General features: G+C 37.8%; 1 protein-coding gene across 2 annotated transcripts; it reads left to right on the top strand.

The window, feature by feature from the left end:
• Positions 1 to 27,653, top strand: Smp_132980.1 (hypothetical protein; the record flags this gene model as incomplete). 2 transcript variants are annotated; one of them, XM_018789064.1, is made up of 15 exons in its annotated part: positions 1 to 234; positions 266 to 438; positions 470 to 691; positions 724 to 810; positions 2,607 to 2,841; positions 7,515 to 7,686; positions 8,899 to 9,112; positions 10,067 to 10,192; positions 17,598 to 18,025; positions 19,950 to 20,072; positions 20,864 to 21,124; positions 22,232 to 22,529; positions 23,836 to 24,002; positions 25,380 to 25,605; positions 27,261 to 27,653. In XM_018789064.1, the coding sequence occupies exons 2-15, from the start codon at positions 418 to 420 to the stop codon at positions 27,651 to 27,653; spliced, it is 2,973 nt and encodes a 990-aa protein (XP_018646461.1). In that variant the 5' UTR covers positions 1 to 234; positions 266 to 417. The 2 variants fall into 2 exon arrangements, with proteins under 2 accessions (XP_018646461.1, XP_018646460.1); XM_018789075.1 differs by having other exon boundaries at positions 470 to 810.
• Between the last annotated feature and the right edge of the window lie 199 nt (positions 27,654 to 27,852).

Below are 27,852 nucleotides of genomic sequence, written 5' to 3'. Positions count from 1 at the left end.
ACAATGGGGACTGAGCGAGTTAAAGCGGTAACAGAGTTACTTATTGGACATACTATAGATGAGCTACACCGTATAGTCCGCCAGAAGCGGTATTTTTTTCACCCAAACTTCTTACTTTTCAGCGCTGAAGTGGAACATAAAAAAGATGAGCTACGTCACCTTGTGGGTGAAAGACATCGAGACATTATTGATGCATCTGATCGAATACTACTGATGAAGAACCTTACTTATGAAGTGAGGACTTTGTGTGCTTAATAAACATTAGGTTTCCGTCTTATTAGACCAACTGAGGTTATACTTGACAAATTGGAGTCAAGACATAGAAATAAAAAAAGAGTAAGTTATCCGTTTGTTAATCGTAGTCCTTCCGTTGAAACACAATTGCACGAATTGTCAAAGGCTTCTCAACTGAAATTGATGCTCGACATACCGGAATTGGTAGGTTTAATGCAATAAGTTCCATTGAAAGATTTGGAATTATATGGATTTGGGTCGACACTCTTCGTCTGCAAGAATGTTTTTTCTTGGCAGATATCTGAGTGCCAGGCTTAGTTTCAGCCGCGAACAGCAGTTGTCACATGTAAACGCAAGTGTTCTCGTCAGTCGAGCATGGGACTCTTTGGTTCATATGGAAGCAGCTGTAATTTCAGCATGCCGTAAACGATTATCCGCTCCTCCGTCAACTAAAGAAGTGCTTAAATGTACAAAATTTTACGTTTTCAGGAATTATGCGATTCTCTTGCTGCTCTGTCAATGCTTGGTGACCTTTCCACACTACAGGCGCTCGAAGAATTTTTCAATGGCAGGAAAGTGAGTTTCTCCGTATTAGTCGCAAATAACCACTGAATCACGAGAATGTAATATGACAATATTTTTATTAGTTGAAGTTATCTGTTTTGAGCCTGTGGTATTTAATTGACCCCTCATATTGATGAAGGGATTTAAACAAGTTCATTTTCGTTTTATGTTGATATAACGTTTTTATGGATGTTCAGTAACAGATATACCACATACAGGTTCTGTTAGTTATTTTCTAATCACTCACTCTGTATAAGGGCTACTTATAATTCCCGAATCTCCAAAACCAAATAAAAATCTGAAATATGTTTGATATCAAGTATGTAAAATATCCACTAGTTCTTAATGTCCTGGTAATATATTGGGTCCCAGTGAAGCACGAAATATATCATTTTTACTAAAACTTCATCAGGGTTTCGAGGTCGGATCTCAAGCATGATTTTCTTATGAAAACAGCATTGTAGGGTGAAGATCTGATTAATTGAAATTCCCTAATTGTTTGAAGCCCGAAAATTAATTTTACTTGTTCGCAGATAAAAACCGTTTTCACATTACTTCCGTATCCGATGCTTGTTCAGCTGTTCGTCCTGTAACCTATTGGCTTCTGAATTTTTATTCCCATTTTTAGTTTTATACTTCTGTCTGTGCATCTTCTAACGTTGCTCCACTGCCTTGTGGATTAGACGTTTAGGTCAAAGGCTCCGGGCGTAGCCCCTTAAGAAAACTACCTGCTTCGGTTTGGACACCCGGGCGGCATCACAGCCCACACACAAATCAAGTGACTTGTGTGGCGCATATGTATTCGGTGTTCTTTTGTACGAATATTTGTGTTCAAATAAATAATAAAACTTCTGTCTGTACAATTATTTCCACTCATGCTTTTAATCGTGATCTCTATACTACCGTAAATTGTGGAAACCCGGAGTGCTACATGCCTGTGCCACGTAGTACGTTGTTTTTGACTGACCAGCTGATTTGTTGCTTACTTGACTTTTAGGAAGTCATCTCACTGTCACCATCATTGTCAAGTCAACCAGTGTTGTAACTGTAAAATGTTTAAGCTTCATTACCGTAACCCCTTTCAAGCTGCATCTAATAGCGTTCATATTCTCTAATGGTTCCCCATACTTTTAAGGTTAATTAGGGAGCGAAATCATACATGTGGTGCCGGTGTTTAACAATAATGAGATATACTTCAAGGATGAATTGAAACGAGTCAGTATCGAAGATAGTACCTCTTTCGACCCACAAAATTTTGGTTAGAGTGGTTAGATTTTAAAGATACAAATTAAGCGAAATGGGTGCTTCCAAAACTGTTTGTCTACCATAAGCAAATATCCCTTAGACTGTATTTTCATGTTACGTGGAACATAAAACTGTTGCTACAAATTGATTCCCGTTTTCATGTCATGCAAAGGGATACAGTACTCCATAATTCATATAGCCTGATAGTATCACTTGCTACTCATCTTCAGGAGCACCATAGTTTACAGGTAACTCTTCCAAATGGATCGGTTCTCGCTATGGATGTAAATTTAATCAAGTCACACACAAAATACAATTTCTATCTACTAAGATTGGGTTCAAATCTTTACTTACTGAATTATCCCACCGTCCTCTCCTCATTATGTACCTTGTTATTAACACATTTTAAAACGTGCTTTAATAATTGTTTTATATGATTTCCTAATTGAATAGTTATGAGACGAAAGTTTTTAGGATATCTTAGATTACTTTATCCTAAAATATTTGTAGGATGTTTTATTATTTCTTATCAAATGTTTCTTTTTTACTATGTTTTGTTCAAGGTTGGATTATATTGCCTTCTAGGTAGAGATTATTCACCACACAATGAGATACTAAGACGAAGACCTAATTTTGTGCTATCAGTTCGCAAACAGCTTTTACTGGTTGTTAGACATATGTTGTCAACTTTGGAGTATCTGGAGTTTCTATTTTTGTCGAATACTAGCGGTGAGGCATCTACTTGTAAAGGAGCTCTTGATTCCCGGATTAGATGGTCTGTGGATTGGACATTCCAAGGTATTGCTTTCTTGTGGAACGTTATAAACTGAAACTTGTAGTTAGTGTCTCATGTTGTCTACTTTACTCAACCTTGTTTTGTATGATAAAAATATGAATGTTTTGTGTTACATTAAGGCTTAATATAATGGAAATGAAACTTGAAAATCACCAATCGGCAGTTTATCCCGACCGTAGCTGCTACCTTGACGGGCTTGCCTATCGTGATGATCCAAGCGAGCTATATTGGCTGGAACATATGTTCTTGTAGGTTCTAACATGCCAGGCAGGTTGATTGGAGGACTCTATGACTAAAAGTAGCAACTCAAGGCCCGAGGGCAAATTAGTGCTGCTGACTGTAGAGAGGTGTGACAGCAGTAGGGTGTTTTCCTCAGACAACCAGCATTTGCAGCGATACTGCCTTCCCACAAGGAAGCAAGGGGTTAGAAACGGTCGACTCTAGAAATGTCACGCCTCATCTTACCTCACAGATTGCCGTCTCCGGCGGTAAGGACCTTTGAAGAACGGAGCTAATACGTCAGAAACCTCCCACAAAAAGGCCGTGCGTGAAAGGCCTCAAGCAGTTGTCCTTTGGACTCTGCAGTCATGCTCACAGGTCGTTAAGACCAATATTAATCCAAATTCCTTTTCAGGTCCCTCAAGAAATACCCTTCTACGGTGTGGGCAGCCGGGAAGTGATATTAGCCCTCATACCCATACCTGCACACGAGACCAAGTTGGTCACATTCAAATCCTTCCTACACCTCCTAATAACCCTCTTATCTCCACGACTAACCCTTCCCACGTCCTTTTATCACCTCGCACCGCTAGGGCAAACGATTCGAGTACACGGAACGTTATTCTCGGTCTCCTGAAACCACACTCTAAACTACATGTAGGAGCTTTTAATGTCCGGACATTGTGCCAAATAGGACAACAGGCTTCCTTAGCTAGGACTCTAGAATCTTACACCATCGATGTGTGCTGCGTCTCCGAAACGCGCATACAAGATCCGAGTAGCGTCATTCATTTGACCTCACTATATCAAAATAAAGAACCATCTCGATACACGCTTCGTGTATCTGGAAGCCCTGATGCTGCTTTCCGTGGCCTCGCTGGAGCAGGTATAGCATTGATTCCTAGAGCAGAACTAGCTCTTTTAGACTGGATCTCAGTAGACAGTCGTTTGTGCCTTGTCCGACTAAACAGAACAGTAAAGACTCGGAAAGATAGGGACATTCGTTGTTGCCTCTTCGTCGTCTCTGCCTACTCTCCCACTGACTGCAGCTCAGATGATCTAAAAGATGAGTTCTACAGGAAACTTTCTGACCTCCTCCGAAAAGCTAGGTGCTCTGATGTAGTAATAGTGGCTGGTGACTTTAATGCTCAAGTAGGTAAACTAAGCGAAAGGGAAAGACACCTGGGTAGATCTTATGGTGTCGTGGCTCAAAGAACAGATGATGGCGACCGTCTGTTGCAGCTATGCTCAGATAACCGCCTGTTTCTTGCAAATACTAACTTTAAGCACAAGGAAAAATATTTTTTGACATGGCGACCCCCGAATTCGTCCCAACGTTGGACCCAATTAGATCACATCGCTATCAGCCACTGATGGAGGAGCTCGATAGAAGACTGTCGCTCACTCTGGAGCACGTGCTTAGATTCAGATCATGCTGTGGTGCGAGCACGTGTCTGTCTGCGTCTTACTGGAAGTAGGAAAAACACTGCAAGGAAACCTCTTAGGGTTCTACTTAATGATAAGCAAGCTAAGAATATATTTCAGGAACAACTGGAAAAACAGTTAGACAGACATGTAAGTTGTGCCCACCCCGAGGCAGCGTGGAATGACATCCGAAAAGCTGTGGAAACAGCAGTGATATCTGCTATTAAGGTAAACCATAAGGTTAGGGAGAAACAATGGATCACGGCAGCATCTACCGCACTGATAGATGCTCGAAAACTTATCCCACCTGGCTCTGAACATAACGAAGAGCGGAGTCAGATTAAGCGAAGGCTAATAAGAAGCCTACGCGATGATCGTGAACAGTGGTGGGTAGCGAAAGCAAGAGAGATGGAAAAGGCAGCGACAATAGGTAACAGTAGACAGCTATTCAAACTCGTTAAAGAAACCGGTATTAGGAACCCGAGTATCAGTGAAACCATCTCAGATAAAGATGGGCATATCATTCATTCTCAATCCAGGAGATTGGATCGATGAGCAGAACACTTTAGGGATCAGTTCAACTGGCCTTCAGCCACACTTCACTTACCCACGATCCCCAGTCGTCCTGAATGAAAAATTGATGTAAGTCCTCCAACTCTTTACGAGGTTGAAAAAGCTATTGGAAATCTGAAGTGTGGGAGAGCAACAGACCCTGACAGGTTTACCCCTGAGATTTTTAAGGATGGTGGTCCAGTACTAGCAACAAGATTGACTGAGGTCTTAGGTAGAATCTGGGAACTGGACGTAATTCCATCTGACTGGTCCCAATCACTGATTGTGCCAGTCTATAAGAAAGGACAAAAGTCCTCCTGTGACAATCACAGAGGGATCAGTTTGACTAATATAGTGTTTAAAATATTAGCTTCAATAATACTTGGATGCCTAACCAAAGCTCGTGAAGAGCAGACTAGAGAAAACCAGGTTGTTCTTCGACCTGTACGTGGTTGTATAGACCCGATATTCACACTAAGTCAGGTCCCAGAACATAGACATACATTCAGACGTCCCACAATAGTAGTATTTCTTGACCTTAAGGCGGCATTCGACTCCATTGATCGTGAGGTTCTATGGCAGTGTTTGTCAGTGAAAGGAATACCAAAGAAGTACATTAACCTCATAAAGGCTCTCTACTCGAACACAACTGGTCGAGTTAGAGCCTATGGCGAACTGTCATCAGAATTGGTTACCTCAAGTGGTGTTCGTCAGGGCTGTCCACTCTCCCCATTCCTGTTTAACTTTGTCGTCGACATGCTTTTGGAGATAACACTTTCATCATCTAAATCTCCAGTTGAACTTTTACCAGGAGGCTCACTTGTTGACTTAGAATACGCCGACGACATAGTTCTATTTGGTGAAGACGCTGACAAAATGCAGAGTTTTCTGACCACTATAAGCAACAATGCAGGCATGTTCGGGATGCGATTCTCTCCCTCGAAGTGCAAAATGTTACTTCAGGATTGGGTTGCATCGGCACCTGAACTAATGATAGGGAGTGAAGTAGTTGAGCGTGTTGACTGCTTCACTTATCTTGGGAGTCTCATCAGCCCTTGTGGTCTGATGTGTGACGAAATCTCAGCACGGATACAGAAGGCTCGTCTAGCTTTCGCCAACTTGCGTCATTTATGGAGTAGGCGAGATATCCGTCTAGCAACCAAAGGACAGGTTTATTGCGCAGCAGCTCGTTCCGTCCTACTTTGTGGCAGTGAAACATGGACGATAAGAGTAGAGGATATTCGTAGGCTACTAGTTTTCGACCATGGGTGACTTCGAAGCATTGTTCGTATGTCTTGGGGTCATCGAGTAAGCAATGCAGTTGTTAGGAAACGGGTACTAGGTAAGGATGGCAAATCGATTGATGAAGTAGTGAAACTTCATCAGTTGAGATGGCTGGGACACGTGTTACGTATGCCCAACCACCGACTGCCCCGAAGTGCAATGTTTCATGGTGTAGGAGCAGGTTGGAAGAAAGCTAGAGGCGGTCAGACCAGAACGTGGCACAAATCCATGAAGTCACTGACCAGTGGACTGAGCCATGTTGGTAGGTGTAGACTACTTGGTTGGGACTCGCGAGATGATAGCAACCGATGGTTAGAGACCTTGAATGACATGGCTCAAAATCGTTTGCAATGGCGAAGGTGTATCCACTCTTTGTGTTCTCTCAAATTCTAATCTTCCGAATTATTTGTGTCCTTTTCCTTTTTCTCTTTCCAAATTTATTTTACTGGATGATACTCCTTCAATAACATCTTCAAACCCTAATCTTTCGGATTACTGCTTATACTCTTACTACTTCTACCAATATGGGATTTGAATCGACAGTTGTATCTCTGTGCTAATGTGGTATGGCAGCTCGTACTGATGTACGTACGTACAAAGTTCTACGTTGTGACTGACTGACTGAATCGGCGGTTTCTGCAAGTCAACGGTTTTTCCCTTTATCATTCAAGATTTCAAGGTTATTTCACGAAGATGATCTCATTTTTAGGAAATGTGCTAAAATTAATGGTCATTATTTTCATATAGTATGCACCACTAGTAACGTAATCAGTTAAAAGATTACAAACTCCACTAGTTCTGATTAGTGAGGTTAAATCTAAGTAGCAGATAGTGGCTGAGCTTCTAAACTTTGTCGTGAGCCAATTTCTCATACTTAAATTCACCGAAAGTATCGCAATGTTTTAGTATAGGTTGGTACATTAATCATAAATAAGGCAATAAATAGAATGTATCGCAGCCCTTGTTCGTAATCCTATAAGCCAGTTAAATCTAGTGCATTGAGAATGTTAGGTCCGGTCATAGTTCTCTTTAAAACAAATGTATGAATATCCAGGGTGAGTCAATAAATTTGATCCTACTCGTTTTCAGCGTCGAACCTATTTAACCTTAATCAGCATTGACAAACTTCTCCACAAATTGTTATTCCTTTGTAAGTTTCTCTATTTCGTCATCACGAAACCTTTTATTATTTTAGATTCACCTATCTTCTCCAGAGATCGTCTTTATACACGTTTACCGAGAGATGTACTGAATTTCAAACTGAAGGATTTTAAATTTTCAGACGAATTTTCTAATTTTAAACACGATGAACAATACAGCTTGCTGATAAACTTACTGCGTAAAGCTTGGGATGCTTGGCGAGCTGAGTGAGTTTGTTTTCAACTCGTTAACTTCAGCAACTTTATTACAATTGCTAAACAACTCATGGGTTAACTACTGAAAAAAAATTCAAACCATTGGTACTGAATTTTCCAAAGTTAGGACTAGGTTGGTCGGTCAGTTACAAGTAATGAACGATCTAACAATAATGTCCTTTCCATTTCCCGCACCACATCACATTGAGACGACGTTTACATTTGATTTTTTTTATAGATGTCTAGGTAACTCAACAGAACATGTTTTAATTAATCCTTACAAGACTGGTCAGAAGAAATAATGCATTTACCACATTCGAAACTTAAAAGTAGTGGACTCGAAGTTTTTATGTTGTAGAAAGTCGTTTGACTATCAGAGAATTTTAGCATAAAATTGTGTTAAGCTTTAACAAAGTAAAGTCGAGAAAGCAAGGGAATATAATTTGAAATCTGATGTTATCAGATCGGTTAGTATTCTGTATTTTGCTAATAGATGTGGTATCCTTTAGTTTCAGTTGCATGAGAATGAACACGGGCAATTTACTTTTGTGGATAGTGACAGACATATGTTTCTGAATTTTTAACCCGAACTAAAAAATTCGCAAAGGTACACAGTTTGGTGCGGCTGTTTACTATTTAGCCGAATTTCGAAAAATGTGTATTTCATAGCGTTACCGACGATTATCTTTGAATACATCACTACACAGGAAAATCAAGAAAAAAAACTAATTCAACCAGATGAAAATAATGACCATGTTTTTCACTCGAAATAGTCGGCTTAGCTATTTAATCTGTTACGTGGTTTACCGTTGCGAGATATTGAAATGTTGATAACACGTTCTGTGTATTTAGCTTCATATTTTGTCTTATTATTGCAACTCATTTTTAGTGAACTTGTAACATCTCACAATTATATGGATTTCTGATTGCTAGTGTTAACCTTGTTTCGATTAAGAAGCACCTAGTTAAAAGGTCTCAAATTTTGACCTGGCTGACATAAGCATCGTAAAGTAACAAATGCACTAAGTAATTCTGATGTAAACTGTGCAGTTCGCTATCAATTCTTAAGTTGTCTAGCTCAGTTCAAATAAATTTTCAATCTCCATCTAGAGGGAGTGCACTGGATATCATTAATAATGAAAAATGTAAAGTAATAACATGGTTTTCACAGCAATGATATTTAACCACATTTACTATATTTGTGATTTGATTACTTACTAATAGTGCTATTCAAATATGCCGACAAGTTCTGTCAGAATCATTAAGTCATGTGTCTAGTTTTGAAACACTGGTTGATCTCCGTACAACTGCACTAGTTCTTGTACAAAGACTACAAACCTTCAGTTCTAAAAATGATACAAAGAAAAGTGATACAGGACCAATCAAATTTGATATTTGGATGGAATTACTGCGTGATTTATTCCTACAAAGATTAGAGGTAGTTCTGTTAAATTTTATCTAGTCTTGATTAGATTTTCGAGTTAAACGATCGTGGTAAAATTGGGTACAGTTCATATATTTGTTTTATTTTAATTAGTTAATATTTAAACGTGTTTAAAGTGATGTTCTGTACAAGATAGTTTTGGATGATAATCGTCATTGACACTGTTATCATTATGACATCTTTAAATCTATATTATTAATGGCGTTTAGTTTGAAATCAAATTCTCTCTCATTTGAAACGAAAACTGTGGGAATATATATGTCTTGACGGGCGGCGTCTGAAATCTGATACTGATACACTGTGTGCTACGCGCTAACCACCCCCGCCGACTGACTACTTCGGCAAGAAATTAAGAGCAAGCGAAAAAGTATATTGGGTGAATTACCGAATGAAATGCACAAATACTCATTTATATATATACTACTCTAATACTTAGGAAATTGATCCATTTCTCAGCCAATGAAATGCACTTAGCCTTCAGGTCACTTTTGATTGCCATCGATCGACCTTGTCATTGAACTACTTTTGATGGGCTCACCATATCAATGTTAATCCAATATCTATATCCGTAACTGTAAATATTTACACTAATGAGTCACTTCATAAGCAATACAACATTGTCACAGGTAATGACGTTACTCGCAAACGGCTTGAGTAACAATTAGTTTGGTTACGTTCGGTTATCCTACACTGGAATGCGTATTTGCCAAAATGTCAGTAAGAATGTAATCATTGAATTAATATCTCCATTTATTTATTTTCTTTCTAATCAGTCGTATTTATTCTCATCACCTTAAATTTGTAAACACTTTTCTCCTATAGAACCAAAGTTTACATTTTTATACTTAGGTTCGCTTTTCCTTTTTTGGTTTAATACTTCATTCGTAAAATAAACTTATATACATCATTATTTACCCAATCTAAAAGTCTTATTGATGTTTTTTACAGGTACTATTCACGGAGAGTTTTGAGAAAAGTTTCAATGAATGGATTGACCAATTCGATCAAATGTTAATCCGTGATTCGAAATTAAAGAGTGAGGATAACTTATCGAAAATACTGCCGTCTAAAAAAGTGAGCTTAGTTATCAGTAATTGCGTCATACAAACTACATATGTAATTTGGTGCTGAGCCCTAACTGGAACTTAGAAATATACATAGATATTACAATACATATTTCTTAAGGATTGTGATATTCGTACCACCCTTAGTATGGTAAAGTACTAGTTAACGAAGCAAATAGGTAGCAATACTCATCATATTTAGGTAGTGTCATTTACTGGATGCTTATTTTACAAGAAGTGACTAATTGAATTATGGAAATGTACGTAGCATTTTCGATGATTTCTTAAATGATCAGATCCATGAAGATTGACAGAAATTTACCCAAACTGGATTTCTGCTTCTTTTGTAACCCTAAGGTAATTTAGTTTCGGAAATCTCAATAATTTTTTTCGGTGAAAATCTAGTTCCATCCTTTAATTCAGTGATAAAAGTTTTTTATTGGTGAGATACTTATTTAAAACCAATGTGGGTCAGGATGTTTAACCTGCTTCGGTATGGTCATCCATGCAGTATTCCAGCCCTCACAAAAAGTTGACAGTAGCTATAACTCGAAAAAAGTTCATACTAGCTTCTATCCTCATCCTCAAATTATGCTCACAAAATTCGTTCCTTTTTAACAGGAAGTCCACTAGTAGCAATAAAACTCCTCCATCTTCATAAACATTTATCAAAAATTTATATCGACTCAATAAGATGATAAAGCATATTATAAGATTATCCCAATGCACACCGCTTTCTGCATCTTCGTGGTGGGACGGCTGTTGGTGGTAGTGGGTGGACAAAAAGCCAATGTCTGTCACTTAAACCGGGTTGACAAATACGAAGGATCCATCTGCGTGTGTTGGGAAACCCTGATTTCATGCCAATGTTGCACATAGACCCTAGGATCTTGAGGGATCAAATGGCATATGAGCCTATTTTTAGACACCAAGTACCATGGGATCGTATCTCCCGATCTTGCTCCTCTTTCTTTTGGATTAGACCTGTAGATCAAAGACCTGGAGAGTGTCCTTCTAAGACAACCATTTGAGTCTGTCTAGGCACTTGGGAAGTATCTCAGTTCACGGAACGTTTGATGATGAATACAGCTGAAGAAAATACTCTCGCTCTTATTCCCATTCTCACAACTATTTAGTGACATTCACTTTTATTTAACATTGCATCACGTATCTATTCTCTTTTATTCCCACTTTGTGTATACCTTCATTCTTCAACTCATATAGCAGCTCACCTATGATGGGAATCCTGTCCTGTTTAGATGATCTCAAGTCACTGACTGATCAAAAGTTGAATGCTAGCATCGAACACGAATTCTGAACCCACCTATGCCACTCAAGCTGGCCTCCTTCAACAATCGCACACTAATCCAGATTGGACAACAGATAGGGTTGGGTAGTCAGTCAGTCAGTTACAACGTAGAACTTCGTACGTACGTACATCAGTTCGAGTTGCCATACCACATTAGCACAGAGATACAACTGTCGATTCAAATCCCATATTGGTAGAAGTAGTAAGAGTATAAGCAGTAATCCGAAAGATTAGGGTTTGAAGATGTTATTGAAGGAGTATAATACAGTGAAATAAATTTGGAAAGAGAAAAAGGAAAAGGACACAAATAATTCGGAAGATTAGAATTTGAGAGAACACAAAGAGTGGATACACCTTCGCCATTGCAAACGATTTTGAGCCATGTCATTCAAGGTCTCTAACCATCGGTTGCTATCATCTCGCGAGTCCCAACCAAGTAGTCTACACCTACCAACATGGCTCAGTCCACTGGTCAGTGACTTCATGGATTTGTGCCACGTTCTGGTCTGACCGCCTCTAGCTTTCTTCCAACCTGCTCCTACACCATGAAACATTGCACTTCGGGGCAGTCGGTGGTTGGGCATACGTAACACGTGTCCCAGCCATCTCAACTGATGAAGTTTCACTACTTCATCAATCGATTTGCCATCCTTACCTAGTACCCGTTTCCTAACAACTGCATTGCTTACTCGATGACCCCAAGACATACGAACAATGCTTCGAAGTCACCCATGGTCGAAAACTAGTAGCCTACGAATATCCTCTACTCTTATCGTCCATGTTTCACTGCCACAAAGTAGGACGGAACGAGCTGCTGCGCAATAAACCTGTCCTTTGGTTGCTAGACGGATATCTCGCCTACTCCATAAATGACGCAAGTTGGCGAAAGCTAGACGAGCCTTCTGTATCCGTGCTGAGATTTCGTCACACATCAGACCACAAGGGCTGATGAGACTCCCAAGATAAGTGAAGCAGTCAACACGCTCAACTACTTCACTCCCTATCATTAGTTCAGGTGCCGATGCAACCCAATCCTGAAGTAACATTTTGCACTTCGAGGGAGAGAATCGCATCCCGAACATGCCTGCATTGTTGCTTATAGTGGTCAGAAAACTCTGCATTTTGTCAGCGTCTTCACCAAATAGAACTATGTCGTCGGCGTATTCTAAGTCAACAAGTGAGCCTCCTGGTAAAAGTTCAACTGGAGATTTAGATGATGAAAGTGTTATCTCCAAAAGCATGTCGACGACAAAGTTAAACAGGAATGGGGAGAGTGGACAGCCCTGACGAACACCACTTGAGGTAACCAATTCTGATGACAGTTCGCCATAGGCTCTAACTCGACCAGTTGTGTTCGAGTAGAGAGCCTTTATGAGGTTAATGTACTTCTTTGGTATTCCTTTCACTGACAAACACTGCCATAGAACCTCACGATCAATGGAGTCGAATGCCGCCTTAAGGTCAAGAAATACTACTATTGTGGGACGTCTGAATGTATGTCTATGTTCTGGGACCTGACTTAGTGTGAATATCGGGTCTATACAACCACGTACAGGTCGAAGAACAACCTGGTTTTCTCTAGTCTGCTCTTCACGAGCTTTGGTTAGGCATCCAAGTATTATTGAAGCTAATATTTTAAACACTATATTAGTCAAACTGATCCCTCTGTGATTGTCACAGGAGGACTTTTGTCCTTTCTTATAGACTGGCACAATCAGTGATTGGGACCAGTCAGATGGAATTACGTCCAGTTCCCAGATTCTACCTAAGACCTCAGTCAATCTTGTTACTAGTACTGGACCACCATCCTTAAAAATCTCAGGGGTAAACCTGTCAGGGTCTGTTGCTCTCCCACACTTCAGATTTCCAATAGCTTTTTCAACCTCGTAAAGAGTTGGAGGACTTACATCAATTTTTCATTCAGGACGACTGGGGATCGTGGGTAAGTGAAGTGTGGCTGAAGGCCAGTTGAACTGATCCCTAAAGTGTTCTGCTCATCGATCCAATCTCCTGGATTGAGAATGAATGATATGCCCATCTTTATCTGAGATGGTTTCACTGATACTCGGGTTCCTAATACCGGTTTCTTTAACGAGTTTGAATAGCTGTCTACTGTTACCTATTGTCGCTGCCTTTTCCATCTCTCTTGCTTTCGCTACCCACCACTGTTCACGATCATCGCGTAGGCTTCTTATTAGCCTTCGCTTAATCTGACTCCGCTCTTCGTTATGTTCAGAGCCAGGTGGGATAAGTTTTCGAGCATCTATCAGTGCGGTAGATGCTGCCGTGATCCATTGTTTCTCCCTAACCTTATGGTTTACCTTAATAGCAGATATCACTGCTGTTTCCACAGCTTTTCGAATGTCATTCCACGCTGCCTCGGGGTGGGCACAACTTACATGTCTGTCTAACTGTTTTTCCAGTTGTTCCTGAAATATATTCTTAGCTTGCTTATCATTAAGTAGAACCCTAAGAGGTTTCCTTGCAGTGTTTTTCCTACTTCCAGTAAGACGCAGACAGACACGTGCTCGCACCACAGCATGATCTGAATCTAAGCACGTGCTCCAGAGTGAGCGACAGTCTTCTATCGAGCTCCTCCATCGGTGGCTGATAGCGATGTGATCTAATTGGGTCCAACGTTGGGACGAATTCGGGGGTCGCCATGTCAAAAAATATTTTTCCTTGTGCTTAAAGTTAGTATTTGCAAGAAACAGGCGGTTATCTGAGCATAGCTGCAACAGACGGTCGCCATCATCTGTTCTTTGAGCCACGACACCATAAGATCTACCCAGGTGTCTTTCCCTTTCGCTTAGTTTACCTACTTGAGCATTAAAGTCACCAGCCACTATTACTACATCAGAGCACCTAGCTTTTCGGAGGAGGTCAGAAAGTTTCCTGTAGAACTCATCTTTTAGATCATCTGAGCTGCAGTCAGTGGGAGAGTAGGCAGAGACGACGAAGAGGCAACAACGAATGTCCCTATCTTTCCGAGTCTTTACTGTTCTGTTTAGTCGGACAAGGCACAAACGACTGTCTACTGAGATCCAGTCTAAAAGAGCTAGTTCTGCTCTAGGAATCAATGCTATACCTGCTCCAGCGAGGCCACGGAAAGCAGCATCAGGGCTTCCAGATACACGAAGCGTGTATCGAGATGGTTCTTTATTTTGATATAGTGAGGTCAAATGAATGACGCTACTCGGATCTTGTATGCGCGTTTCGGAGACGCAGCACACATCGATGGTGTAAGATTCTAGAGTCCTAGCTAAGGAAGCCTGTTGTCCTATTTGGCACAATGTCCGGACATTAAAAGCTCCTACATGTAGTTTAGAGTGTGGTTTCAGGAGACCGAGAATAACGTTCCGTGTACTCGAATCGTTTGCCCTAGCGGTGCGAGGTGATAAAAGGACGTGGGAAGGGTTAGTCGTGGAGATAAGAGGGTTATTAGGAGGTGTAGGAAGGATTTGAATGTGACCAACTTGGTCTCGTGTGCAGGTATGGGTATGAGGGCTAATATCACTTCCCGGCTGCCCACACCGTAGAAGGGTATTTCTTGAGGGACCTGAAAAAGAAGTCGGATTAGTGTTGGTCTTAACGACCTGTGAGCGTGACCGCAGTGCCCAAGGGAAAACTGCTTGTGGTCGGTCACGCACGGCCTTTTTGTGGGAGGTTTCTGACGTATTAGCTCCGTTCTTCAAAGGTCCTTACCGCCGGAGACGGAAATCCGTGGGATAAGGCGAGGTGTACATTTTTAGGGTCGATCTTTTCTAACCCCACCCCTCCTTGTGGGAAGGCAGTATCGCTGTCATGCTGGTTGTCTGAGGGAAACACCTTACTGCCGTCACACCTCTGTACAGTCGACAGTACGACTTCGCCTTCGGACCTTGGGATTGCTGCTTTTAGTCTTACCGCTCTTCAACCGACCTGTCTGGCATGATGGGGCCTCGAGGAACGATTGTTCCAGCCAGTATAGCTCGATTGCTTCATCATGATAGGCAAGCCCGACCACCACGTCAAGGTAGCAGCAACGGTCGGGTTGGGTATGTCTTTAGAAGGTCTCAACATCGACGTCTGTTGTCTACCCGATATCCGCACTCTAGATTCTAGTGAAGAACTGTAAATTGGCTCTCGATCTGCTCGAGGATGTATTGACCATATCTTCACCCTCCGCTAAATTTTCGAACGCCGCCATGCTTATTGCAGGCGAACAACCATTGTGTTCTACGACATCAGGGCCGCCTTCAATCCATTGAACAGGGCCGTTCTCTGGGATTGTCTGTCGAAGAAGGGTGCACCTGAGAAGCTCATTAACATCTTTAAGGCCCTATTTACAAACAATTCAGAAAGAATGAAAAGATACAACCACCTCTCCATTGTGTATTCAAGCATTAGGGTTAGACAGGGTTGCACAACCTCACCATTCCTTTCCAATTTCCCATCGATGATGTTTAGGAAGCACCCCTGATGGATGTAGGTAATGGTGGTGTGGTCGTAACCTGGAGAAAAACCTCGATCTAGATTATGTGGATGATACGGTCTTGCTGTGCGATGATATCCAAGCCATGCAATCCTCACTGAAACAGTTGGCAATTAGTGTCCATAGGCATGGTATGTGCTTTGCACCTTCGAAGTGCAAAGTAATTTTACAAGACTGACAGGACCTTGATCCTGCACTCACTCTGGCTAGTGAACAGATAGAAGTAGTCGAGAAGTTCGTGTATCTGGGTAGCTGCATAAGTGCTGGTAGTGGCATGAGTGATGAAATCAATTCACGTATAGGGAAGGCCAGAACAGTTTATACCGATCTGGGCCATTTATGATGTTAGTGTAACTGTAAAGGGTCGGATCTATAATACGTCGATGAGAGCAGTTATGTTGTATAGTTGTGAAACCTAATCTCGAAGTTGAAGATATTAAGCGATCCTCTATGTTTGATCGTCATTATCTTCGAAGGATTGTTGTCACCTAATGGCAACAACGTGTTAATATTACAGAGGTATAGCAACATGTGTTCAAGCCCATCAAAGGCAGTTTATTTCGTGTAACCATTTTGAAACACCTACTTTTACTACCTGAACATGTGTTACGAATGTTATCCCAGCTAATTCCACCTCACACTTTGTTTGCAGATGCTAGGATTGATTGGGAGAAGTGGATATATGATCAGTGTGCGACATGTTGTTGTGGCATGAATGAAATCTGTTCAGGACTGGCAACATCTTCAATCCTAATCTTTCGGATTACTGCTTATGCTCTTACTACCTCTACTACTATGGGATTTGAATCCACAACTGGATCTCTGTGCTAATGTGGTATAGCAACTCGAACTGTTGTACGTACGTACGAAGTTCTACGTTGTGACTGACAGGACTGGCATGTGTTAGACCTTCGCGGCTCCCTAGTTTCAGTCCAAGAAATACTGCAATCCAGTAGCTTGAGATGTTTTGGGACATGGCTCAAAAAAGAAGCCAGTGGTAGTCTTGTTGTAGTTTCGTTCTAATTATAAGTTTTAGAAACTTCTTTAACTGAAAGAATCGTTTGTGGTTGTATTTTTCTTAACTGAACTTTATTATTATTATTATTATTATTATTATTATTATTGTTATTCTCACTCTCATACACTAATTTCTATTTATTTTTTGTGTTTTTGTTATAACCGTCTCCGTTTCTCTATCTCTTCACAATCTCATTTTCATTGCGTACCGCGTATATATTTTGGTGCCGCCTTGTACCAACATTTATATACTTAAATGAGTAAATTAACTCTATGTTTGGACGTATATAATAGCAAATTTTTGAGTCGTGGTATTGATTCATCGTAATGTATTGTAACTGGAATCTCCTTGGCTTCACTTTTGGCCCAATCAGTTTCCTCACTACATGGTTTTTCACCTAAACCTTAATATTTTCTTCTCTATAGCTGGTTACTAATATGATTTTCACTTGCTTTTTTATGTAAGGTTGTAGCCATTTTTAAGATCACGATAAATCTGAACTAAGCAATGAATTTATGAAGTTTAAAAACCACTGAACATTTTGTCGTCATTTGAAATATATATCCAATATTAACTCACGTCTACATTCACGTTTTCTCGCTTTACCTTCGTAGCCCTTTTTCAGCAGTCCCATAGAAAATAATCAGTTTGACTGGGCTAATTTCGTTTGGTCAGATTGTCTAAGAGATATTAATATAAATGATTCGTCCGTTATACCAGATTTATTTTCCTCCCAAAAGTCCAAATCTGACGAAACATCAGCATCATCGGTCAGTGTCTGGAATAGTAAAATTATTTCTCATTTGGTAAATTCGAATAATGTAGGCTTGGCTGTATTTTGTTGTCTTTTACATTCTCCAATTCCGGATTCATTTGCTTTGATTGAAAATGAGCATGAACATGACTTCACATCATCAGCTCAACTGTTAGTCTTTTTGCAGCGATTAGTTGATGAAAATGTCCAGTCACTACCTGGGGTAATAATAAATGGATATACAGATTTACAAAAAAGGCTTCAGGTTTTATCACCTGAATTGCTAGCGTAAGTTAGTTTTGTGGGTGTAATTTTACTCATATTTTCTGTAGAGGTTTCACATATAATTGGTGAGGTTTTTATGACTAATTCAGTGGATTCTGGATTCATATTTCAATATGAGCACTTTTGCTCATGAAAATCTAAGTACGTTTATGTGACGAGTTTTAAAGAAAATCAGATATATGTTGTAGACTTCCGTAATCAGTATGTCCGAAATTCCATATCATATCACAACCGTAAGACAAAATTAGTAAGATGAGTAGCAAGAGAGTTGAAATAATAGTAGTATCAAAGATAGTAATAGTAATTAAATATTGGAGAACACAGTTCGGAAAGGTGAATGGATACGAGGAATAAAAAGTACGGAATGATATCGGAGCTCAATATTTAGGAGAAGATAAAGAGTGGACCCATTCTCACTACAGTGACGGATGTTGAGCCATGTCAACTAGTCTCCAATCACTCATCCCAGTTATTGCGGGAACCTCAATTAGCTTTATTTATTTATTTAAACACATACATATTGGTACATATTGGTACCTCAATTAGCTAGTCTGTACCTTTCAAAATGGGTCAATATGACAGTCAATAACTGTTGCCATGTTTTGGTTTGTCCTCTCCTAGTGTTTTTCCAACTTATTTCTACTCCGGTAAATAAAGCATGTCGAAGTGGACGGTGATTAGACGTGCGTGACATGTTTCAGACACCCTGATTGAGGAAGATTCATAATCTTACCAACCGATTTGGTATTTTTGCCTAGGTCTTTGCTTCTCATTTTAACATCAGTCACTCGATCATTCCACGATGCATGAGTAGTGCTTCGAAGACGCATGATCGAAAATATGCAGCCTGTTTATGTTTTCTTCTTTCATGTACCGTAATTCACATCCACATAGTAGTCCACAGCAAACTGGCACGCAATCGATTTTACCGATTCCGCAATTAAATGTTACGTCAGAATCAAAAATGACACCCATTTATCCGAATACATAATCTTACCGTCTAACCATTCATCCTGTTTCAATCGTTAGAAATGTTGGTGTCGTGACCTACTTGTTTACAAGTTCTGTGTGTGAATTCCTATGAAGAATTGGTATGCAATAATGAGTACAGTATTTTTAGTTCTACAATTTAATGTTATTGGCGCATCCTTTCATTCTCATGTGCATCACTTTGAGTTCAACAACCCGTAAACGAAACAACTCCTCATAAGAGACTTAGTTCGAATCAATATGCTACCCATTTTCCCTATTTTGGAAACACCACAACTAAAATGTATATTAAATTGTATATGTATGTACTAAAGTTCCGTTTTCAAGACTACTACTGCAAAAAGATTACATAACCTATGACCATGCAGCGTGACCAAAAACAAACAAAAGTTTTTTGTAAGGTTGTTGAATATCGATATGAGCGATGTAAAAACATGTATTTTTACGAAGACTAGGTTTTAAACACAGTGGGACTCATCAAAAATAGATAATGTTGTTCAGAATCATTTTCATTCCTAGGTTTTTGTCAGATGTTCATCTTAGCACTTAAGAAGTTAATTGTAAATAATACACCTTTAGTTTCTGCACGAGCAGCCAATGTTTATAGTTGTCCCACTCTGACATACTTAACGCTCATACCAGGTGCTTAATCGGGTACACCACCTTCGTAAGCATTTTTATCGTAAGCGTAAGCACTTAACCTAATCTTGTTATTTTTGGTAACAATTAGTCTTTAATGATACAGTCACGCAAAAATAGATTTATATAACAAGATGTTTCCAGTTCAGTTCAAATCCTTTAGTTCAAGTTAATTGTTATTAAACCGGTTATTTGAAATTGTCAACTCAAACTGTGTTAAGGACAACTACAAATTTAGAGTAATTGTGAATTGCTAACTGTCTTACTACGTATATATGACTTATTCCTACCCTTTCAGCTTATGTGAAAAGTTGAACACAGCTATTTCAAATCATATCATCAAGTTAACTTTGAATGTTGGTCAGGATTCTTTCAACATCTGGTCGCTCGTATTTACGGCATTACAGAAATCAATAAAACAGTAAGGATTATTTCCAATTCTCTTGGTTTGAATAGTGTTTTTCTGGTTCTAACCCTGTTTTACCTTCCTTAGTTTAAATAACCTTGTAATATCACCAACCATCGCCTATTAAGCATATTCAGATACCACGTACTTGTACTCGGTTACTGAATTCCATCAGCTATTAGTGAGTAATTTGTTAATAATTGTCTTCACAGTACAAGATCGTAGAAAAAATTAATTAAGTTCAAACAGTACTTTTCTGGGACTCATTAGTTATTCATCCGTGACTCCTGAAATTAGATTCAGTACAATCGGTCACCACTTCAAGCAAATAAACTTTATTTCGTTCAGCCTAAATTCTGTAATTATCATATATAGCGTCTTACGATCTGAAAAATCTCATTGTCATCATGGAATGCTTCTTCTGTCGTTATTGTTGTGTTACCTAGTGTTGAATAATGCGACGTATTTTTTTGATTTATAGTAATATTCATCGAACTTTTGTGCTGAAATATATTTACCATAACATTTTACGAATTTAGTAGTTGACCATGACACCGTTTGTTACGAATAATTTCCTTGGTTTTACGATGTACTAGTATACACTTCCTAATTACAAGTCAACTATGTTCAAGTAGCTTAACTATGACAATACCTATAATCTACACACTCAATTTATGTAAGTTAATATATCTGAACAACTAGCTTGTTTATTGTTTGACAATTAAGGGTAATCTACTTCCCTTAGTTTAATTTAGTTCTTTTTTAACGAAGAAATTCAAACCTTACAAATTTCCACTTTCCCCTAGGTTAGAAAACTGGATAACGAATAAAGCTTATGGAAGGCAATCTTTGGAAAATGATTTCCGAAATATATCAGTGCCTCTAAAAGTTCATCCATCATGTGGTATACTTATTTCACGTGCTTGGTATGCTTTAGTAAATTGTTGTCCTTCCATTATTGCAGCCTCAATCGCTGCCACCGGACAAATTGAATCAATTCATCCTGTACATTCTGACATCAAAAATTCAGATCGTTTGGTACATTCTATGGACAGTACCTTACCCATGTATGAGAGCTAAAAGTTTGATATAAGTTTAAAAACATTTTTGAAACAAACTGAGGTTGATTATAGTCTCCGAGAAATTGACTTTATAAATATTTGCTTTTATTGTGATTTAATATCATGCGTAGCACCAGATAGTTCACAGTAACTCGTTTAAATTGCAAGTTTTTACTTTTAATTTGTCAAATTTAGAATTTTTATTTCGAGTATTAGTCCACGGATTTATGAGTGATTCTAATGAGTCTGGCAACCATTTAAGCTGCAGTTATTATACTAATCATAAACGAATATATATGGGGGTTAGAATTTAGCTATAACTTGCGTCTTTTAGATAATCTAACTCAACTTTGATTTAACTAAACCCACTGATTGGTTGTTTTTATATCGATCATCAATCTAACTTATCCATCGAAGTTCACAACTTTTTTTGTTTGATATCACCATATGTGAATTTACTTATTACTTAGCGATATAGGTTTTTTGTCTTAACAATTATATAAAATGTTTATTTATTGATGACTATCAACATACTTTATCTACTGTTCTCCCTCGCATCGTTTTGTGAACCTTCAGAAAGATTGATATACTGTTCAAGACTTTGAAGGTTGTTTTTAAGAATAGCATTCCTCTGTCTTCCCTATTCGATACTGTTTTTGGGAAATACATTGAAGTTATTTAAATCCGTTGTTAGTTTGTTAAAAGTTTGATCATTTTCTTCTTGATTGTTCTCTAACAGGTTAAAAATGACCATTAGTAGTGTTCAGTAATTCATTGTCAAGTTTTCTCACATTTCTTAATGTCTTGTTTATTAATTATTATGAGATTTTATCCTGTATTTTAAAAACAAGATTCATCTAATTTGCAGTTGTTGAAATACTGGGTGGTAAGAGCTTGATTATACTTCATATACTCAGAATATGCATAAAAATGTATGTTGTACTTTTTAGTTAACAAATAGATTATCAAAGAGAAAATCGTATAAAGTATTCAGATATTCACTAGGCACTGGCCCTATGTCATCAAAGTGTTGTTTTTAAAATTATTTATATCTAGTTAACATAACCGTTATGGTTTCTTCAGTATTTGCTCTTCCATTTTTTGTACGCCTAGGGAAGGTCTAGTGTGGAAAAATATTTCACTGCTGCGTTGTAAATGGGAATCATTGAGTCATTCGTTATTTGAATTGATTAACCAGATCACATTTGATTCGTTGGTAAACGGTGCAGTTGGGCCTACAATTCTTAACGAATTTCGTGATAGTTTATGTTCAACTTTTTTGATCAATTCCAAACAAACAAATGATGAATTTAAAAATGATATGAAATCGGACTTAGTTTTTAATAAAAATGAAGTTGAAAATCTTTTAATGAAATACGCTAACACAGATGCTATACTGAACAGTATAATAGTGAGTAAAAATCACTACTTTGTATATTGTATGTTCATTACTACTGCATAATAAAGTTATAATAATGGATAAACAAACACTGATCAGTTGGATTCTTAAATATAAACAGCTAGAAAATACAGACCCTTACTAATATAAAGATTTATAGTTTCCATTTACCATTACTTTCGTAACTTACACTAGCCTACACTTTGTTATCTCTCTCACAGAAACATTTGTCATATAACTTAAGTACCATATCTTTAGACGGTTTTCGATACGTTAGGTTACATTCATCATAAAGTGTCGGGGATTTATGAGTTAAAAACAATATCTGTAGTGTTCTATTCTCATAAATACCAGTTAATATAGTACAACCATTGTTATATTTTATTGTTTGAAATAATTAGGCTACATTCTTGAAAAAAACTACGGATTCGGATTAAGTTCTAAGTGTCTTTTCACAGATTAGAAATTGATGCCAGTTCGTCGACTCATTGACTGTTAATATCAACCATGAGGAAGACTGTTAGCTTTTGTGACTAAATTTTATAAACTTCTGGTGTTGTTGCAATACGCTTATTTCCACTTCGTGCAATGGACAATAATAGGGCTTGTAGGAAACAATTACATACAGATGTAGTTCTTAGCCAGTCCACAGGCTGTCGAACAGTCTAGCTTGGTCAGTGTCAGAACAAGTAAGCTACTTGGCTTGGTAATCTGTTTCTAAAACGCAAATTAACACCGTTAGTTTACAAAAAACAATTTATACAGTATTAAACAGGGGAAATGAGCGACATAGATAACATACCGAACACTAACTGAAGCATCGACAAAACGCGTCAATAAAATTCAATATTGTTTATAAGAAACATGAGGAATTGTGATTGGTGAATAGACAAGTCATAGCCATACAAGGTCGAAACGAATCAAGGTGATGGCGTTCGTTTAGTGCTGTCATTAGTGGGTTCGTTTATTGATCACGCCTTACGGGGATTATACATTAAATTTTCTTCATCCCCAAACTACGCATCTCACTTTTAAGTTTGTATTTTCTTCAGGCACTTACTGTATTTTTGTTCATTTTTTTGATTTCCCATCACTGTTATTATGCTGTTCGGGACTTAGTAGTTTTTGTCTTTCACTCTACTAGGATCATCTGTTAACCAAAAATGTTTTGAGAAACTAACAATACTCTGTGACTTGCATAATTTAAACTCGAAACATAAACCAAAAGTGCCTTAGATGGACTGCTGGATAATGTTTCAACGAGTTCAATACCTATTTTATATATGTTTATGATTTAAGAAATCATTTCATTTTTCAGCCTTTTGAAGAAGTCCGACTTGAAATACATTCTTCTGAATCTACAGATGTTGATGGTAATTCGTCTGCTGTTGTGCGTATACCTTCACAACTTTCACTACCAACACATCATTTACTTCTAAATATTGTCTATACAATGGGAAAATTTCTTGTACATAAATCACTTCCGTAAGTGATTTTTTTGTCTGATCAGTTATATTTAGTTTATCAGTTAATTATTATGTTTACCTGTATATTCTAACTTCTTATTTTGAACTATGTAAATTTTTTGTCATTTTTATATTCCATTTCGTTTATAAATTTAAATGAAAGCTAGAGTGAATATAGAAATCACACTGGAAACCTTTTTACATAAATTTCAGATTCGAAACATAGAAAACTTTAAACTGTCATTCATAAATGTGGTCTTGAAAAGTTGATTGATTAGAAAGGCATTTGTATGCTGTTAAAAAGTACTTGTTAACCTCTTCATAATTTTAACTAACTCTTTAAAGACAATTAGTTTCTTACTAGAAACACTAATGTGTTGTAACTAAAGTCGCCTCTCAAAACTGAAAAGTTGATAAAGCCTATCCTTTTTGCAGTTTCTGTTGCGTATAGCTGTCTTTTAGTGATGTAGAGGCTCAGCTTATGATTGGGGAAATACTTTAATTTACAAGCTAAAATTATATATAAACTACACACAATAATTGTATCCAGAGACCTAGTACATAGGAATTATAATCAGTTAATGAAATGCATTAATTGTTTACTTCTTTACTCCGTTTAGAATATACTGGTACAACATTTATATTATTAAGACCGTGAATATCAGTCAGGGTATGATTGCAAACTAGAGTTAATATTCACTGAATACAATGTAGGAATTTTCACAATAATGTGAGTAAAATGACAGACATTTCTTTTTTTTAAACTTATAAGCGTATTCCATTGTAGTAGGAAATCAACCTTGGAACATGTTATTGAAAGCCATCTTGAATTCGTTGAGTTTGTCAGTTTCTTGAAGGAAGGCTGTATTAAACTTTGTAATGCCGTTTCTACAGTTGTCCAGTGCTTCTTTAGTTTCAGTTTCATCCTGGTTAGTGGTTTTTTAGCAAGATTTTTTTCTAAGGGATGGGGGTTGCTGACCCCACGCCCAACCCTCCTCTTTTACCCGGGCTTTGGACCGATGGTAACCCTAGAAAAGCTACAGGCGGAGTTTTATAGAATGTATGCGTCATTAATTGGTGTCTAAGCAGCATGAATATCAACATGTTAATGTCTCCTAGAAAAAAACAACTAGTGCCACTACAGGCTGATAAGCTGAGTGCGGTGACTCAGATCTATAATCGTAACTCGTCCTGTTGATAATTGATCTTCATAGCATCGAGGTGGCTATCTTAATCCTGCCTTAACAAAATACCTACTGTTTTACTTAACGACCAGTAATTAATTACAAAACGACGATTGAGAATAAATTTGTGGGAAATCGCAGATCAGCTTTCTAATTGCAAAATTTACACTTATAGCTAATAATCTGCATTTCACTATTTTATCACTTTACAGATCACCATTTAGTCACCTATTTTTATCTAAAGTATGCACCTCATTATTTGAAATATACTCCAGTATTGTTGACGAATTGCTGTCATACCAGAATATATCCATTCATTGCACAGACGAAGCATCAATATGGTTTTCGGATTCTTTGCAAAAGTCAATGCAATCACGAGCTTTACAAATTATGTTCGATTTAAAATTCCTCCAACGTTTATTAGTTTCGTCTGTATCTGTTAGTGAAGCTAGTCTTGCTCAGGCAAGTTGAATAAATGTTCATATGAAGGTTACATGACTGTTTTCGATTAATTTTTGGTTTACCGTCAATAGTATTTTGTATGATTGATTGTTATGGGTCAGAGGTGAGTAAACTTGATCATGAAGACCTCCAATCTCTTTTGAAGTCATTTGAAATTATGCATAGAAGTGATCAGAAGTGAAATCGTTTTAAATAAACATGATACTTTATGTTAAAACTTCAGGAAATTGTGTTTAAAATCAAGCTCAACCTACTGACCAAGCAACTTAAGGAATTTAACTATTGCCAATTCCTAACATTAAGCACACAAGTGAATTCACTGGAAACTGATCAGAAATGCACTCGCCAGATTCCAGCGCTCAATTATAAATTTCCACGATGTTTTAATGATTTTAAAATATGTGAATCACAGTGTGATTTACTGGATTTTTCATTTGCTTCTAATATTAAGGGAGTTAATTGTGATCTTCAGTTGGAGTTAGTAGATCTACAAGGTGATAGGAGCCTGAATATACGTTACAAATATGCAACATTGACCAGTTTATATACGTAAAGTTGACAGAGGTTAAATCTTACAACCTGTAAAGTTTTTTTCACATGAAATGTTCTCTCTTTAGGTTGACTTATATTTGCAAACAGGCATTTTTATGTATAAACTCTAATAAGTCGATATTTAGATGTGAACTACACTCAAGTGTAAAGTCAGTTCTGTGGGTTACGACAAGCAAAACGATTCGTTACTGGATTGCACTAATGATAAGCTTTGTTTAGGTGTGCTCAGTTGATAACACTACTTACGGTGATGATTTCGTAAGCAAATGCTGGTTTCATCAATAAATGATGTAAGTTGGTACTTAAATTAGGAAAATGTCGTCTAAACTGATCGGCCGCAGTTGTTTGATAAAAAAAGTGTTATAACATAGTTTAGCTTGTCGACTCCATTCATCAGTCTTTTTGGAGATAGTGACGTCCAATTTCGTGCATTGTGTAGCGCTTTTTGAGGCGAATCATCATTTCGATTTCATTTGTACTTTTTGACGCTATCATATTACATGGCGGTCAAACTAATACAAGTCACGTTTAGATTTGTTTACTTGGCTTTAAGTCATGTCTAATGCTTAAGGTCTAGTGATACTATCTGGGTGTCCAGATCGAAGGAGGTGAAGCACAACATGATCTTGTGGCCTGGTGACTGAATATTGACACCTTAAACACTAGGCCACCGCTCCATATCATGGTCAAACACAAGATTCAGTATTTGGACTGATCTTTTTATTTATTTTCTGTTTTCTAACTACATGTAAAATCATGCATTCCCTCTTTGTTTCCAATAATCAGTTTTATTCAGTCGATTGGATCATCTTTGTCCGAATCCAACCAGTACTTTCTGATATTGATCCCTGACCTTAGCAACAACATAACGGTTAGATAATACTGAAAAACCTTCCAAGTTATATTTCAGTTCAAAATGATGGTCACTAGAATTCCCATAAGTTCGAGTTCTCAAAATCGCTTTAATTATGGCACTTTTTAAGCAAATGGAAATGCTTCAACACATTTCAATACTTCAAAGTATAAAATTCTATTTTGTCTCCTCGTTTTTTCATCCAGTATTTATTTTCTTTTTAAAGAAAAATCAAATAAATATCTCGTCAAAACTTATTCAATCAATGATTCAAGAACTCATCTCTCGTTTAGAAACACTTGTTGATCCTTTCGATTGGAATGTGTGTGCTTCGAAATTGATTCGTAACGTTACGAATACAATTACATCTACATATCATCTGTATGCACCTATTCTTGGGTCGAGTTCGTTTGCACAAGTTGAAACTTTGAGAGGCGTTAAAGCAATCTCAAAAGAAGAAACAAATGACAATAAATCAACCTGTTCCTTTTTACCATGTATTTCTGGCACAAAAAATAAAAGAAGGTTGAACCTAAATCCTTTACCATTTAGCTCATCTATATGCGTCAATAAATGGTCAGTTTTACGAAATGGAAATCCATACGCAAAGCAAATATGAGTGTAAGATTTCATTATGATATGTCATTGTTATATTCATATTCTTAGCCTATAATGCCAGCTTGTAAGAAACTGATAGTCAGTTTATTTTTAAGACCGACTGACAGAAAAACATAGAGTCGGTATTTTGATCTGAATAGCCTGAGAATAACTTCTTCAATACTGATTGACTGGGATTTGGGTCTTTCTGAAGGCATAGA

The sequence above is a fragment of the Schistosoma mansoni genome, assembly GCF_000237925.1.
Source record: "Schistosoma mansoni, WGS project CABG00000000 data, supercontig 0136, strain Puerto Rico, whole genome shotgun sequence".
Lineage (NCBI taxonomy): Eukaryota > Metazoa > Platyhelminthes > Trematoda > Strigeidida > Schistosomatidae > Schistosoma > Schistosoma mansoni.
This window is presented reverse-complemented; position numbering and strand designations above follow the sequence as displayed.